Below are 17,618 nucleotides of genomic sequence, written 5' to 3' on the forward strand. Positions count from 1 at the left end.
CGTTTATCAACTAATACAATTCTAATCACCAGAACGTCTTGTGGTTTCTCGCTAGTTAGATACGCACCTTGAAATTGGAGTCAAAACGAAAGCGTCAATTAGAACACACTTTTGAATAAACTATTATAAGTTTAACAACTTAAACTCGTGCCCCACAACATTCCTTTCTTACTTTAAAAGATATAAAATTGTAAAAGAAATACAACATTTTCTATAGCCGATGCAGAAAGCCAAATGCCTTTACAAATAATGTAACTGAAAATCATTAATTGTTTTTTGCGAACTCACAAAACAGTGCTCGACAGGAATTACAAATTGGTAGGCATTATTTTGTTCTACAAATGAGAAATTCAGCTACACTAAGCTAAGGGCAAAAAATAATTGCATTGGGTAACAAAATGAAACAAACTTTTAAGTAGACTGTGTTTTATTTGAAATCATAAATAATTAAGTGTACGGTATGTGAGTTATGTCTAATGTAAAAAGTTGAGTTTATACCCCTAAGGGAGGCAAATTAGACACAATATTCACAGCGAAATTGGAATAAACTTTTAAACTTAGTGATGAGCATTTAATACGCTAATAAGCTATTCATCGTTTTCCACCTGAAAACAAATGCAAAAAGTCGTCCCTGGGTGGGCTCGAACCACCAACCTTTCGGTTAACAGCCGAACGCGCTAACCGATTGCGCCACAGAGACGGCGAGCAAAATCGTGCCAAAAATGAATCAAATCCCTAGTTACAGTGAACATGCCTTTCGCCTGAATCCAGACTTGGACAATTAGATAATTCTAGTTTTCTAATTCTAATTTGTGAATTGCTTGTGTGCTCTAATTCTAGTTCTAATCTAATTCGGATTTTACCAAAAATCCTACTTTGTCCAACGACATTTTTAGTCTCTTGGTGAAAACAAAGAATTTGAATTCAAACTCTTTGGTTGAAACGTAATTTCACCGACTAAAAATCATATTCTATGCTAAAATGCTTAAAAATTAGCACACACATAATTGACATGAACATTCCTATTAAAATACTTCTCGATGTAAATGTAATTGATTGTGAATAATAAAATGTAATTTTAGTTTAAAAAATTCGTTTTTTCAAGAATTCGGTCATTCTTAATTCTAATCTAATTTGAAAAAAACTCAAAATGAACTAATTCTAATCTAATTTGGAAAAACTGAAATGCTCTAATTTTAATTCTAATCTAATTTTAAAAAGCTAAAATAAAATCTAGTTGTCCAAGTCTGCCTGAATCCTGACGTTATCTATTCAAAGACACTAAATTGAGTCACAAATGACTTATATGAGTTTCAAATCTGCACAATGGAAACTTGTCAAATAGTGGTACAATGGAAACTTGTCCATAGTGATTTTACATGAGGTAATGGTATAATAATTTAAGTTTTTATATATCTAATAAATGTTTTAAAAAACTGTTACTTGTAGCGTTTTTTCTAATGGTTTCTTAAGAATAAGGGTAATTAAATCACATAATTCCTAGAAGTTGTGAAGGTTTTTTTTGCATGAATAAATAGCTATTTTCAAATAAAGAAAGGTAAAGATTTCTGCATTTTTTTATGACGAACATTGGTAAAATAAAAAAGCCAAAAAGGGTTGTGTTTATCGCGAAAAAGTTTATGATATTTCACCAGTCAAACGAAAATTGTCGTTGTATTTCAAAAAACAAAAGTGTGCCCCGAGTGAGGATCGAACTCACGACCTTGAGATTATGAGACTCACGCGCTGCCTACTGCGCCATCGAGGCGACGAATTCCAGTTTCGAAAATAACGATATAATCTAGTTGTATAAAAGAGACCACTCAATAAGGCCGTTGCGTTCCATTCAAAATTGCATCCCGATTTAATATTTTTTGAATCTACCAATTAGTGATGTGCATCAATTTGCTTCTGCTAGAATTTAATATAAAGTTCTTGCTGTTGTACACTTTAGAATTATTGTTAATGCGTGGTTTCCTATAACTATGATTCTAGGTAAACTAGCAAACAGAACATTGATTCCACTGTTTTTCCCCGGCCACTGTATTACAGTGACTGTAATGTAAGATACGCTGTTTACAACTAGATAATATGGTTTGCTATATCAAAAACAAGAAATGGCTCTTAACCTTTTTTAACAACTGGTATATCCACAAACAAGTGACCATTTTATTGGCGCTGCGATTTAAAAAAATAATAATTTTACCTAAACAGACTTAATTTGTGTCTATTAAAACAAAACAAAAAACTTTCTCTCAGCGCTAACCGCAGTTTACCGGTATTTAAAGTGGCACATACAGACATAACTTACCTTATAGCAGCAGTTATTATATAATCACAGTTAGTTTTTTTTCTAAACTTATATTATGACCTGAAAGTTGCTTTTTTCAGCTGTGAAGTGTTTTGATAAATTCGTTTTATTCGCAGTTTCGATAACTTGTGGCAGTAGCCCAAGATTCCCGCCTATTTTTTTGGCGGAAATCTTACGCTAAAATTTTGCAAAACATAATCCAGAGGAGCCATTTTTCGTTGTAACAGGGTAATATTTTATATCAAATGGCGTAGTTTTTGGCAATAATTTCACGCCAAAGATCATTGGTAAAAGGCACGAAACCAAACAAAGGCTGGAAATAAAGTTGCAACAAGATTTGGACTATTAGTATAGGCTTCAAACCAAAAAAACGATTTTGCCGCTAAAAATACTTGCCTGGAAATATAAAATCTTCAAAATATTTCAGATTTTGTAATATTTTTTAGTATGTGATAAACACAAGGCAAATTAAAAGCAAGTCCTTCGAGCCGGAGTCGAACCAGCGACCTATGGATATCTGAGGTTTGTAACCGCTACAGTCCACCGCTCTACCAACTGAGCTATCGAAGGGACAACAAAATGTCGCGAAAATGGCGTTATGAACGGATTACGTATTGCGTACTTGTATCTGCGCTGACAACAAACAGTTCAGATAGGTAAAGCAGCTGTAAACAGTTGAATTGATTTCAGATGCCGTTTCAACTGCTGTAGTTTTGTAATGTAGTAACAAGACAACACGCTGAAAGTGAGACAAACTTAAACGGCCCTAACTCGACGACTTGTTTCAGGTAGAAGGTTTACTCTTTACTCGGCTAATATTTACACAAAAGTCAAATAAAAGTTGCTGACTTGAGTGGATATAGCTGCTGGTCATGCCGCGTTGCACATAGGATAGGATGTTCAGATTCTTGCTGAGTAAGAACCAAAGCTATCTACTGAAATCTCAGGTGAGAATAAATACAAGCAGCCGTTTTGGTTCACAAGTTGTAAGGTGGTGTTAAAATTGTCTACATAACCACTGAATTGCTTACAAGACAAATTTTGAATTTAAAGGCAGAAGCTTTAGCCTTGTAGCTTGATACTTAAATCAAAACAGAATGCATTATTGGGTTACCGGTAGAACACCACAAAAAGCAATAAATGCGTTCTTCGCCACTTTTCTGCACCTTTTTCTCTAAATTTATACCCTTTAGATTAGGTTAAACATTGTGTTTTTTAACAGTAAATTCAAGACAATCGTTTTACAATTTAAAGCCATTTGCTGTTCTCGTTGATAAGTTCCGTAACATTTTTAAATGCTATGTTTTCGTACTAGGAAATGGAAAACATCTCGACGGTAAAGAACAGTTTGTATAGTCAGCAAAATATTATTTGAGCAGGGCATGTATTCTTAAGGCTGCTACTGCACTTCGAATTTGAAATAAGTGTTCTTTGAACATTTTGTACCCCCCCCCCCATCCCCCCCAAAAAAAATGTTTTTAATTTGAATTAAACTTCTTAAATATTACGCTGGTATTTCAATTAGACCTTTATGGACACCCTAAAACTAGTTCACGAACCCCCAAGGGGTTTATAGACCCCAGTTTGGGAACCACTGATTTAGAGCAGTGGTTCCCAACACGTTTTTAAGGCGACCCATTTAAAAAAAATAATAATTTTGTATAATCTTGCGACCCAAGCAAATACAAGATTGTGTTCCACACAAACTGCATTACAAAAGCAGCTACTTTTTCCGAAAATAATATGTTTATTAAATCACTAATGAGATAGTTGTGCTCGCTTGCTCTCAGTTAGTTTTTAAAATCGAGGCGTTATTTTGCTTCAGCATATAGAGTCGCGCATGTCAGCTTTAACTTCCAGCCGGTTTCGCTGTTTAGTTTTCATATTTTGTGATTATGATTTCCAGTTTTGTAAAAAGATACAATATGCCCGAAAAACAAGCGACCCCAAAAAATAATCAGGCGACCCAACTTTGGGTCGCGACCCATGCGTTGGGAACCACTGATTTAAAGAATCGCAAGGAATCCTTTCTCTTTAATAAATAATTCTCAGATATGAAAAAAGGAAATATCTCGCGTAATCATCCTTATGTCTCGCGTAACCATCCAATCATCCATATACCAGCATTACAGTGTTTATTGCAGTGAAACAAGACTGAAATAAAATATTAACATTTTCGAAAAGGCACTTGCTATTATTAAAACTGTAATTGTCTATTAAACAGATGTATTACGAGTCAGTATTTTGCTAACAAATTTAAAATACAGTAGATGAGTATAAAAAGGCAGCAGCTTGTCCCAACTGGAGAACTCAAACTTTATTTTGAATAAGGCACAATTAAAACTAAAGTTTTTGAGTAGTGGTTGGTAAACGTTTTGGCTGACATAGATAAACGTCAAATAACACCCGCATAACGTTTGTTAAGTAAGCTATTTGCGGATTTATTTTATAGTTTATGATGACCACTAGTAAGAGCACGTATTTTTATCTAACGTTGTTTCAAATACAAACCACTTTAGCTAAATGACGGTAAAACGTTTCACTCGCATTGTTTTTTATTAGAAGGTCTATACGTTAAGGTGAAACGTATATAAGTTGTTTTAACTGCTACAATCCATCGCTCAAGAAAATGAGTTATTAAACGGACCATAAAACTTACGAAAACGCATTTTGCCATAAATAAGTAAAGCCTATTATGCCAGTTGTCCAGGCGGAATGTCTGCAATTTCAGAAAATTGTTTGATTTCAGTCGCAATTTTGTCTTGTTTGGTGGAGAAATTTTCCTATGTAAAATCATGTTACTAAACGAAGAAACCGTCAAAACTACAGCTATCCTGCTTGTTTTCGATACGATTGATTGCTAAGTTAGACTTTTGACAGCCAACCGGCGACAGCAATAGCGGTGACATTTGTCTTTCGAATGGATACCCACCGCTTCCTAAAGGTCTTTGCTGCGAAATACTTTTTGACAATATTATTTTGCTTAAAACACATAACAGCTTCACACAGGCCAAGCTCATTTAATATTAATGTGGAGCTAGCCCTGTCATGGGGGGAAATTAAGGCGACATTTGCTTGTGAACAACCTATAGAATATAAAATAAAGAGATAGCCAAATATATGTGTTGAAAGCGAAATAAAGTTACGACCCTGGAACATTACACCAACGCTTGTTGTGGAGGCGAAAAATATAACGCCTGCCACTTTTCAATGCAAAGCTTAAAATATTTTATACTTGATCTTTTAAGCATGTCGTTTATGAATACATGATCTCCGACTTTTTTCAAAAAATTAACCTTAAACGTGAAGTACCTAATCTTCAATATTAGCCCGCAATTCTTTTGATTAACTGTCTGCGTCGCCCATGATAACTGTTTACCTTACGTCAGGCGGTATTTAAGCTGTAGGCCTACTTGAAAAGTTCAATCGCGTCAATAGGGAATCAGTCGCGCCTATGGGGAATCAGCACTGCAAAAAGTAAACAACACGCTTTGCAGTGTACAGTATGCAACATGCTAACTAAGAAAAACTGCATACTTATTAAAAATTTAACCTACGAAAATTTGAAATGCGATGATATTTGGTTATTCAGGCCTAAAAGGTAAGCTTAAGATAGTGGAAGCAGCAATTGATGCGTCAATGTAGTGTTTTGTCAATGAAGCTTTTGTTGTTTGTCAATCTAACTTTAGTTTTTTTCTGTTTCCTTAGAAATCGGTTCCCACCATTATTATTTTGCGAAGTTTAGAAAGTGCATTTCAGCAGTTAAACGTTGTTATAAAGTCGTAGTCAAATTTGCATTATAGAATTACCAGATGTATGGATGCACTAAATATGTACTAAATGTCTGCAAAGGGCGAACTTGGTAAAGCCAATTTAGAGTCATAATAATTTCAGGTATCGGCAGAAAAAATATTTTTTTTTTTCTTAAACTAGAAATTGAACGTACTCACGTATGCATTATAGCAACATGGAGCCTCTTATTTATAAACTTGCGAGGAAACATTAGTTTTCTTTGACAATATTTTAAAACGCTTATTGTGTGCTTTCTGGTTACGAAGAAAATACAAACGGGCCTTATTGCTTAAAACTGCTGTCACGGTCAGCGTGCTGATTTTTGCAATGCACATAATGCGTGTGGTTGATGTTTGGCTAATCCATTTTATGACTTAAGTGTTTCGTGGCTCAAAAATGTTAAAAAACACTGTATTAGATTACACAGTTCATCATTTTTCTGCCGTGGCACGTGTTAAACATTAGCCCAATCACGTCGAAAAGTTACGCAAGTGCCTATATGTCAGACGAATTCAGTCTCAGTTGCTCATTTATTACAGTCAAGGTTTGCACAGAAGTCAAAATTAAGTACTAGTGACCTATTTTTACCATTGTTTTAATTTTTCGCCATTGCTGTAGACCAAAAGAACTTTTAGTGTTAGAGATGTACCGGTGCGACGTTAGAATTCAGTATTCTATTCAGGGTTAAGTTTTTCTTTCTGAGTTCAGTTTTTTCTGTCGCACCTTTTAAGTAAAAGTTTCGAAGTAAATATTGGCCTCCATGTAAAACAAATTGGTGGCATTGTACACAAGGTTAAAACATGTGGTTTAAATTGCCCTTAAGCTAAGTTCAAATTCACTGCTTTAAACCGTATATAAGGCGAACCCTGTTAAAATATGATGGTGTGAGGTGCGGCAAAGTCCAATTAATAGATTACTGATCGCCAATTCTCTCGCTAAGCATACTACATGAAATCGCTGTTGGTTTTGGTGCGGCTGTTTTTTGATACAAATTTCGTAACAAAATCAAGGTATGGAATACCCATAAGGTCCGTAAAACTATAGTCCATGTTGTTGCTTCAAATCTCCTATTTTTTTAATGACAACAGCAGCGTGTGCTAAATTCAGCATTTTATTTTTCTTTGAGCATACTCGGCTTAATCCACATTACTGGTTCATTAACCCGATAGAATCTCGAGTTTTAAGGTGTCAAAGCACTCAACTTTGTTTTGATTTAAATCATTGTTTCTCATGGATTTAATTTGGTTGAATTGGCGACTGCGGTTAGTGCATGACTAGATTTATCGGGATTGGTTCTGAGCAAGGTTTCTTTAAAATTGCGAAAGCAGTAGGCTATACCAAGACATGGATCATGTCAATTAAATTTGAATTATCAAATGTAATTATTATCCTATGTTTGTTCGCTTACGAAAAAATTAAATGTTTTAGTTACGTTTTGTATTTGGGTGGCCGTGAAAAATAGGTTGAAAAACATTGATTTTAATGTACTATAGTGTAATTCTAGGTTCAATCAAACCACAACCAAGCAAAACCTTATTTGCCATCTTCATCTGCCTTGCAGAATATTTGAGTCCGTGAAGGGTTGGACTTTAGTCCAAGTGACGTTTCTTGTTTTTAAAAATTACTATTTTGTTTTCGTTTCAGAAGTTAAGCACGGCTGTTCGCGCAATGTCGTCGCAAGCTGAACAGGACAAGTTTCTGGAAGGTAAATTAAAAAAAAACCCAAAGATTTCGGTTGCATATTTGTGCATGCAATCGAACTATAACCTCAGGTTTCGCAAAGTTCCTCTTTTTAGACGTCATATGATGACGTCATTTTTGACGTCATTTTTTGACGACATATCTGAAAATTGCTATGCGTTCCTGAAAGACTCTTTTTTGTCGTTGCGGTAGGAAAAATGTTGTACCTTCACCAAACAACCATTCATACAAGAAAAACAGGCTATGGCGAAACAAAAAAACTAGATTTTTCAAGTCTCGAATGCGATATTTCTAAGAAAAGCAATCGTAATAAAAAAAAAACAGTAATCAAAGGATTTAAAGGGAACAAAAAATAAACGAATATACTGTTGCTGCCAGGCATTATATCAATTATAAAGGGGTAATTACCGTACTTCTGACAAAAATCTGACAAAAATACATATTTGTCAGAAGAAGCCCTATATAAAAATAAGCATTCAGCGTAACCTTTCGAAACGAAAAAAAAAACATCGCCTTTTTTATTTTAGATGTGTTCGAAATGTGCATGACTCGTTCGGTAAAGGCTGGCCGAGACAGAAGTAATCCTGTCATCAAGTTTTCTAAACCTGACGAGCTAAGGCGTAAGTTCGACGTCGGATTGGGGAAGTCTGCGGCGTCCAATGATGAACTGCTGCAACTGTGCGAGAAAGTAATCGACAACAGCGTACTGACAGGTAAAAACAGAAAAAGATTTTTCGTATTTGTAACATAATCTAACCTTAACATACTTCGTATTTTTAGGGATTTAATGTGGTAATATTTTGTGTAAAAAAAAAAATAGTTTTTTGACAAAAAGATTGTAATGCAATGGATAAATTTGCGCATTGAAAATGTCGAAAAAATACACATTTTTGCTGGAAAACAGTTGAGGAACTTTAAATCGCGATATTAAGTGAAGAAGTGAAAAAACGACAAAGGTAAGATTTCAACTCACTACTTTTTGTTGCAGGCCACCCCCGTTTTTTCAACCAGCAAATTGCTGGGTTAAACCCGTACGGATTTGCTGGAAACGTGATCACAGATGCAATGAATGTTAACGGGTAAGTGAAAATATTTATTTTATTAATTTATGTTTTTTCGTTCTTTTTAAATGTTGTTAACAATGGTCTACTTTATTAATTTGTGTGTGTCGATAACACGTGGTCAGTGTGACCTTGAATTTGCCAGTGTGACCTTGAATTTGAAAACACACGATTGGCCACTTTAGATCGTTTTGGCTGAAAATATGCGTTTTTTTTTTTTGCATCAGTGTGATTTTTTTTATACAATTGGCCAGGCCACTTTTAAAGGCACATTCGAAGTAAACATGGAACAGGCTAAAAAGCAAAGTAACAATGGCGCTAAAACGAACAACACAATAGAATCTAATGTGTTGTAATATCACCAACAGAACATTGGCGGAATAAGACATAAATGGCCCGAATAATAACGAAACCGTACGAAGAGGGTGTGGGACAATTGGGTGTTCTGGCATCGACGTTTGGGCGCCTTTATTTGTACAGCGAACTGTTTGCCCTTGTTTGTTCAATTAACACAATTAACAATTAACACAGAATAGGTAATAAACGTAACTTACACCGCAACATAGTAGATATTACCACTAACGCAGGCGCGTCACAAATAAAGGACAAACGAGACACGTTTGTGCTCTAGGCAAAGCGCGCCAGTAGGAACAGTGATTAAATAAAATAAAACACTAAGTTAGGGATGGGAAATGGGAGGGCTTTAAATTTAGGTTAATCTTGAAAAGATTTCTGTATCAGCAAGGAAGCTAGGTGTAGGGATTGGGCTTCGGTGAAGTGAAGGTCTTTGATATCTTATTCCGGTAGTTTGGGTCTTATTCCGTCGGGTTTAACGGATATTTCGATTTAGACCTATTTCGCTATTATTTATTAGTCCAAGTTCGGTTTTATTGCCAAGATAACAGTGTTTTAAAATTGTTATTATTGCTGGAGTCCACAAATGTCCTATAACCCCCCATCAACACCCGTTAAACATACAGAGTGAGTCAAAAGTAGAGGCTTACAGTTATTCCACAGCCTTGGCTTGGAAGAAGAGGTAGCATTGAATGGCCACCACGCTCACCTGACCTGACACCAATGGATTTCTTTTTGGGGGTTGTTGCAAAGAATAAGGTGTATGAGAAGAACCCCAAAACAATAAGTTTACATAACTGTGAGCCTACTTTTGGCCCACTCTGTATACGTCCCATTATTCGTGGTTTGTTCAACGTTTGTTTTCCACGCGCTTGATTCTCTCCATAGTCACACTTACGAGATCGCGCCAGCTTTCACCTTGATCGAACTAGAGGTCATCAATCACATGATCAAGTTTATCGGATACCCGAACGGCGAGGGAACATTTAGTCCAGGTATACTTTTTTTGTGATTTATCTTCATAAAGTGTTAGGCGTGACTCACAACCACTTGTTCCCGACAAATGTTTGACCTCTTATCACGCTCCCCAAAATCATCACCGGATAATAATGGTATTGGCGCAATTTTTGTAAAACCTGTCGCATTGCACTTGCTATTGTGTAACTTGTTACAATCTTCACCGTATGAGTTATAACTACTAATCCAACCTGAGATTAACGTCGGTAAAATAGGCATAGTGCTAAACCTTTAAATATACGAACTTGGAGTATCTTCGTTACGGAAAATGCTACGCACCAATGAATCCATATTGTTTGTCAAACCGCGACTGTGTCAATCATATCACACTAGAAGTACGCCAGATTCTTTTAATTTATCTCAAACACCTAAATGCCAATATCGCTCTTACGACTGAGCTACGCAGGCTCATTGGAACAGACCGAGAAACAAGCATAGCCCCATTGCCTTGTTCGAACATTCATACAAATATATAATAATGCGTAATTTCGTTGATCAGTACTGCTACAACAGGGCTTTATCGCTGGTGTATATATGCGAGTGTTGTAAACCAGCAGTTTTAAAATGGCTTAAACCCAGTAAGTTTTTAACAAAATAACAATAAGATTCTTTTGCAAAAAATAACAAGTTCAGCCCCAGTCCAAATAATTACTTACCAAGTCCCAGTCAAGTCGTTATAGTCAAGACCCAGTCAAGTCCCAGTCAAGTCATTATAGTCAAGTCCCAGTCAAGTCATTATAAAAGCAAGTCTAGTTTATGACATAAAATAAACGGTTAGACTTGGTAAACTCGTCCGACAAATTAGGAGCAATAATTCAACTATACAAAAACGCAATATAAAGCAAGTAAATTGTTTTACGGGCAAAAATTGAGATCAATGAGACAATTTATAAGAAAATATTTAATAAATTTATTTAATTTTAACCCAAGTTGTTTGACAAAATGAAATAAGTCCATGTCAAGTCATTTGTACCAAAGAACTACTTTAAGTCAAGTCATTTAAAAAATGAATTTAATGCACTCAAGTGAAGTCAATACAACACTGTAATACCTATTTGGATTTCATGGATTAGTTTAAAACAGGGATTCTTAAACGTTTTGTACCGCGGACCCCTAAATTTGTTTGGCTTTTGACCACGGCAAAAAAAAATAAAAATGACGTCATAAATTGGCGTCACAGTACAAGTGGACTTTATAAATCTGCCGATTTCGGTACAAAAATGTGAAAGTGAAATAGAGTCCAATTACATTCAGTGCAAAACCGTCATATTTTTAATCAAACTATTTTCTTTAAAAAAATGATTAGGCCCTACTACTTCTTAAATATACACTAATATTTCTTTTGAGGGCTCAGCTTCCTCAGTGGGAGTGGGGTCAGCAATTTGCTACCTCCCTCTTTGGTTTTGGCTCATCATTGCCCAATATTTCAAGTAGGCTTTTATGGACCCCCTTAAACTAGTTCATGGACCCCCAAGGGGTTTATGGACACCAGTTTAAGAACCCCTGGTGTAAAACTATACTGTTGATTTCGCGCAGGCGGCTCCTACTCTAATCTGCTTGCCATGAACGTGGCGCGTATATGGCGTTTCCCAGAGAGCAAGGCGTCGGGCATCAGCGGCCTTCCACCATTGGTCAGTTTCTGCTCAGAACAAGCGCATTACTCGGCCAAGAAGAACGCCACGGCGCTGGGCTTCGGCGCCGACAACTGTCAAGCGGTTGAGTGCGACTCACGCGGCAAAATGATTCCGGAAAGGCTGGACGAGCGAATGACGCTGGCCAAGGAGAAGGTGACGTCATTGTGGTTGCCATGGCCATAATATGGGACTGAGGCTTTTTTCTGCGACTCTTAAAACGTAAAAGGTTTATTCGGGTTCGTACATTTTAACTATGCTTACAAACATCAAGCCGACCTATTTTGTTCAAATGTTATAGAAAACTAATCAACGACAATCACAAAAGGTAAGGCACAAATTCTATATATTATCAAACTACAAGAAACATTCCAGCAAGATTTTGCGCCGTGCCATGCCTATTTTGTTAACCTATGAATTTTCTCAGGTCTATAATGTATTTTATTTTCGTAAAAATGAGCGGCAACCATGTAAATGTTTTCCATTAACCATGAAATATTGAAGCAATGTTGTAATGACTTAAATCAATTTCAGTGCACTCAAGTCTCTCGTTTCAAATGAATCGACTTTATTAAAGTCTTTTGGGCAAAATAATTGACTGCTATGGCTTGGCTGATATATTTCAAACAAATTATTTCAATTAAGTATTTTGTACATATGACCTATATGGCGAATTTTGTTGCATTTTAGTTGATTGATCGTTCATATAATCAAACGAGTTCCAATATGAATAGTTAACGTTTACCTTTTATGACAAGGACTTGACTTGGATTGACTTACTCTTGTAATGACTTGACTGGGACTTACGACATTTCACAAATTACTTGACTGGGACTTTGCTTATTTTCTGATTTGTTTACCACACTGTATTAACGCCTTTATTTTCTACTTGCAGGGCGCCGTTCCATTCTTTGTAACTGCCACCGCGGCCACAACGGTTTTAGGCGCCTTTGACGACTTTCACAAGATTGCTGACATCTGTGAAAAGCACGGCGCCTGGCTGCACGTCGACGTGAGTGGGTTAACGCAGTGGCTATCAAACTTTTATGGCTAGCAGCATCCCTCAGAAATAATAAACACATTAAGGCAACCCTACAAGATTTTCCCGTAGATAAATCACTTGAATGTCACATTAAACGGAACTGGAACAGCACACATTAACTGTACACAATGTAGGAAGTTATAATTGGATATATTCCACTCTATTTTTACACAACAAGTTGTATGAGTTGAGCAAAAATCAGATTCTTAAATATCTCTCGGCACCCTTGAGCATTATAAATGGCACTCCGGTTGAGAACCACTGGTTTGACGTATAGGGGGTAGGGCAGGCTTTGGCAAATGTCACAAACTAGTATCTAACGAGTGTATGTAATATTGATGAAAGACACACACAAACATATGTGTTTAATAACATCTGTGATCTGGCCACTCGGAAGTTGCTTTATGACCAACGATTACGGCTTCCGTATCAATAGTACACCGAAAAGCCATCGCAGACTCGCCGAATCTGTCGATCTATGATGCAAGCAGAGCAAGCCAGAAAAACAACTGGCCTGCAGTGAGGTTCGAACTCACGACCTCCGGTCAAGCCGCGACCGTCGCTCTACCAACTGAGCTATGCAGGCTCAGAGAGGAGCGAGTCGAGAAACAACCATGCGCCAATACTTGCACATTTTTTGTTAGTACAAGCAACTTCACACTGGGGGATCATCAGTCCGTATCAATCAATGAAAGACACACACAAACATATGTGTTTAATAACATCTGTGATCTGGCCCCTCGGAAGTTGCTTTATGACCAACGATTACAGCTTCCGTATCAATAGTACACCGAAAAGCCATCGCAGACTCGCCGAATCTGTCGATCTATGATGCAAGCAGACTAACAAAAAATGTGCAAGTATTGGCGCTTGGTTGTTTCTCGACTCGCTCCTCTCTGAGCCTGCATAGCTCAGTTGGTGGAGCGACGGTTTTAATTTTTGTCCTTTCGTTTGATTTTGTGTATTAAAAAAACGCAATTTTTTCAGAAAATTTATGTTATGTTTTATATCAGGGGGCATGGGGCGGAAGTAGCCTTCTCTCACCGAAGTACAAACATCTTTGCAACGGGGTGGAAAGGTTTGTTTGACTTTCCATTAATTATTTGAAGCGTTTAGCTGAATTTTTAACCCTTCCAAACGCAAGTGCACTATAACTGCAGCTGTTTTGCCAACTTATGGTGATTTATAATGTGCAGTGCACATAAAATACTCCTGATGATATGTTGACTGTTTATGAAAACAGGTAAAAATCATGAAATTACTACTTAAATTTATATAGAATATTCAAGAAAATATTATCTTGGCAAGAAATGACGATGCCTAGTTTATGTTTGTTACCGTGTTCTAATAAACAGGGGAGACTTCTTAGGTAGTTTTAGTTTATAAAATACTGAGGCATACTGTACCGGAACTAACAAAACTTAAAATATTTAAAAATATATTCCCAAGCGCTATTCTACTTTAAAGCTTAATCGATGTACTTTTATATAGATCCGACTCCATGGCTTGGAACCCTCATAAACTGATGTGCGCCCCGGTGCAAACCTCATTACTATTTCTTCGCGAAAAGGTGAAAAGGAACTGATTTTTTTTAAGTGTGGTAATTTGTTGGGTATAGAAATGCAAGTCCGACACGATTTTATTGTGTTTTGTTTGCATTTAAAAGTGTTGTGTTTCAAATGATTTTGTAATTTAATGATTAACTTTACAGCAGTAGTTCTTAGTAATAATAGCATTTGTCGTAAGCAGGTGGTACGCGGCTAAAATGTTGACACCAAATTACGCTGAAGCGAATTTTGGCTTAATAAACTGCGAACAATCATCGTTAAACGTTTTAGGTTATCTCTTGTGTTGATTTGGGTATAGTACTGACGTCATTGGGATCGAATCGCGATACTTTTTTCTAAAATATGTTGCATTGGATTAAAATGTAAACTATCGGGCGTCTCTAGTAATGACTAACCCTAATACTTAATCACAATTGCTATATACAAGACTAAAAAGGGACTTTAAGTACATTAATTGTTACTCATACCTTTGTCATGGCAGGGGTCGTTGGAGAAAACCTATTCGATCGACGTTCCTTATCTTTTCCAAAACGACAAACCGTACGACGTAAATTATGACCTCGGACGAAATCTACTGCAATGCGGGAGAAGGGTTTGTAGTCGATCTATCACTTACTTTAAATCAAGTTGCATTGTAAAGGCACTTCTAATGGTTCATTCTCCTAGAATAATAAGACCCGCGACAAGAAGGATTATAGGGGAATCTAAAGCACATTTACTCGAAAAGTAGAAAACTTAGATGCTACTTCTTCCACACACAAATAAAAGTTCCAATAAACTTTCGATAATTTGGTGAATCAAAACGCGAAAGAACTGTTTAATTTGAGCTGATTAAAAATATGACAAGTAACTAGGCCTAAATAAGACGACAACGAGTCTAACCTGCTACGTTAAATACCAAAAAAATCGCTTTTTTTTTGCATCCTCTTCATGTTATCAATGTGCAACATTTACGATGAAAAAAGGATATGTGTATGAGTGGGTGTCGCTCTTTGTGGTTATCACAGTAGGTTTGGGTAATAAATGACTTATTTCAATGTCTTGTCCACCTAAATTTTATAGTAACTGTAAAAAATGAACTTGTTTCTACTTTAATCAAAACCCTAAGGAAAAACAGGTTCATATTCGTTCAGTGCGACGCCTTCAAGCTGTGGTTGATGTGGAAGGCAAAGGGAGATGAGGGATTCGCGAAGCAAATCGAGAAAGCGGTGGACAACGCTCAGTACTTGGTCGCAGCGGTCAAGAAGCACCCACACTTTCGACTGGTCAACGAAGAGGTAACGGTTCACTTCGGTTAAGCCATATATAAACTGTGGCTACCAGGAATAGTTATAGTAATCAAATACAGCTCCTCTGGTAGTTGTAATTCTTAACCAACTTTTCGGCAACCTGTTGTGTAGAATTACAATTACCAGAGTAGCTGTTTTTTATTATTATCGTTAGATCCACGTCCGATAAATCCGCATTGCGGCCGATACCTGGTAAGCGGTAGTACTCTTCCAATACTAGACCCGACTTTATTAGGAATTCCGACAAATTTCGTGTCGATTTCGATATTTACTGAAAGGCAGCATTTATAAGGTTCCTAATTATGGCGTCACGCGTCACGTTTAAATGTAACTTTGTAACACATTTTGACGTAGTATTGTGAAGTCACGTTAACACTATAGGGATGTCCAAAAAAATCGGATCGGCGCCTAAATCTAGTGCGAAGTATGAGTTTCGATATTTGTCCAATACACGGGTGGCATCAGTGCCGATACTATTCAAATTACTTTCTTTTAAAAGGTGGGCACCCAAATTACAGTGTTTTAAATAAAAAACTGCCGAATGATTTATTATATCAATTATTTCTTACATTTGCCCGTCAAAAAATTATTTATTAAAGCGGTTGGACGTGGTCACATCCTTGGTCCGCCACATTGTAGACATTTTTCTTTCCATGAAGTGTATTTTTATTAGAAAAAAACCTCTAACTGTCTGATCAGATTAATAGGCCTAATTTTGCATTTTTATTCACTTGTGTTATATTGCGCAAAAAATAAAACGATATTTTGTTTCACAGTCGGAATTTACCAACGTGTCGTTCTGGTACATCCCACCAAGCCTTCGCGGCCAAAAAGAAGACATGGAATTGTTTAAGAAGTGCTCAGAGATAATTCCGACCGTCAAAAACAGGTTCGCGCTTTATTTCTTTATTTGCCTAAATGTTTAGACAATTTTTTACCTTTTATTTAGTGTTTTTTATCTTGCAAAACACTTGAAAATCTTTAGAGGCAAAAGCATGCATACTACTATAGCAGGGGTTCTTAAACTTTTTGTACCGCGGACCCCTAAATTTTTTTTTGCTTTGCATGGGCCCCGGTAGACAAGAAATGCTCCAAAATGACGTCATAAATTGACGCCACAAAACAAATAGACTTCATGACTCTGTTATTTCGGTCCGAAAAATGTGAAAGTTAAATAGAGTCTGACTATACATTCAGTGCAAAACTGTTTAATTTTTAATTAAAGTGTTTTCTTTCAAAAATTCATTACTTTAAGTATACACTAGTTTTTTAATTAGGCCTTTATGGACCCCCTAAAACTAGTTCACGGACCCCCAGTTTAAGAACCCCTGTACTATAGTATGCCGCCACATACTGTTTCTGAATATAGCGTTAACCCCGCTTTATCTTGCATTATAGGATGTGGAAAAACGGCTCCTTGATGGTGGGTTACACCTACATAAAAGACATTCCCACCTTCTTTCGAATGGTTGTGGTCAATGAAACCGTGGAGCACCAGGACATGGATTTTGTGTTGGCAGAAATTGAAAGGAACGCGCAAGATTTATAGACCATTTTTGGAATTTTTCGGAGTTACTGCGTTTGTTTTCGACTTAGTTTTAACTGCATTGATTTTTTCCGCCATAATAAATGAAGCGAAGCGTCATTCGTATCTATTAGACATTCATATCTATGGGAAATTGGTTTTAATAAACTGTGTTTTTAATTCAATATTGTCTAAAGATTTCAAGTGCCCTATGTTGCACAAATGAATAAACTACAGTTCTAAAATAATTCTTGATCGCTCGTGGTATATGCCCGAAAGGTACAGTGAAACACTTGCGGGCTTGCCGGAATAAACGACAGTCGTATC

General features: G+C 36.5%; 1 protein-coding gene and 3 non-coding genes across 5 annotated transcripts; 1 reads left to right on the forward strand and 3 right to left on the reverse strand.

Moving 5' to 3' along the window:
* Window positions 1-626: 626 nt before the first annotated feature.
* Trnan-guu (transfer RNA asparagine (anticodon GUU)) lies at window positions 627-700 on the reverse strand. Its single transcript has one exon. It is a non-coding gene; the product is annotated as a tRNA-Asn (tRNA).
* A 995-nt stretch (window positions 701-1,695) lies between these two features.
* Window positions 1,696-1,768, reverse strand: Trnam-cau (transfer RNA methionine (anticodon CAU)). Its single transcript has one exon. It is a non-coding gene; the product is annotated as a tRNA-Met (tRNA).
* Window positions 1,769-2,790: 1,022 nt separating this feature from the next.
* Trnay-gua (transfer RNA tyrosine (anticodon GUA)) lies at window positions 2,791-2,881 on the reverse strand. The gene is given in 2 exon segments: window positions 2,791-2,826; window positions 2,845-2,881. It is a non-coding gene; the product is annotated as a tRNA-Tyr (tRNA).
* Window positions 2,882-3,103: 222 nt separating this feature from the next.
* Window positions 3,104-17,404, forward strand: LOC146145822 (cysteine sulfinic acid decarboxylase-like). Of its 2 annotated transcripts, none has more exons than XM_083389567.1 (13): window positions 3,104-3,258; window positions 7,748-7,808; window positions 8,332-8,517; window positions 8,793-8,883; window positions 10,108-10,214; window positions 11,773-12,023; window positions 12,763-12,879; window positions 13,923-13,987; window positions 14,401-14,479; window positions 14,959-15,069; window positions 15,611-15,754; window positions 16,543-16,655; window positions 17,165-17,404. In XM_083389567.1, the coding sequence occupies exons 1-13, from the start codon at window positions 3,208-3,210 to the stop codon at window positions 17,313-17,315; spliced, it is 1,527 nt and encodes a 508-aa protein (XP_083245693.1). In that variant the 5' UTR covers window positions 3,104-3,207; the 3' UTR covers window positions 17,316-17,404. The 2 variants fall into 2 exon arrangements, with proteins under 2 accessions (XP_083245693.1, XP_083245694.1); XM_083389568.1 differs by lacking the exon at window positions 3,104-3,258 and adding an exon at window positions 5,776-5,912.
* Window positions 17,405-17,618: the final 214 nt, after the last annotated feature.

Source organism: Ascidiella aspersa, chromosome 5, assembly GCF_963924565.1.
Source record: "Ascidiella aspersa chromosome 5, kaAscAspe10.2, whole genome shotgun sequence".
In the NCBI taxonomy this organism is placed as follows: domain Eukaryota; kingdom Metazoa; phylum Chordata; class Ascidiacea; order Phlebobranchia; family Ascidiidae; genus Ascidiella; species Ascidiella aspersa.

Excerpts from the sequence above, each read along its gene's own strand:
- LOC146145822 (XM_083389567.1), top strand. The coding sequence starts at position 3,208 with ATGTTCAGATTCTTGCTGAGTAAGAACCAAAGCTATCTACTGAAATCT. Across the intron at positions 13,988-14,400 it reads CTTTGCAACGGGGTGGAAAG|ATCCGACTCCATGGCTTGGA; the intron begins GTTTGTTTGACT and ends ACTTTTATATAG. Across the intron at positions 16,656-17,164 it reads ATTCCGACCGTCAAAAACAG|GATGTGGAAAAACGGCTCCT; the intron begins GTTCGCGCTTTA and ends CTTGCATTATAG.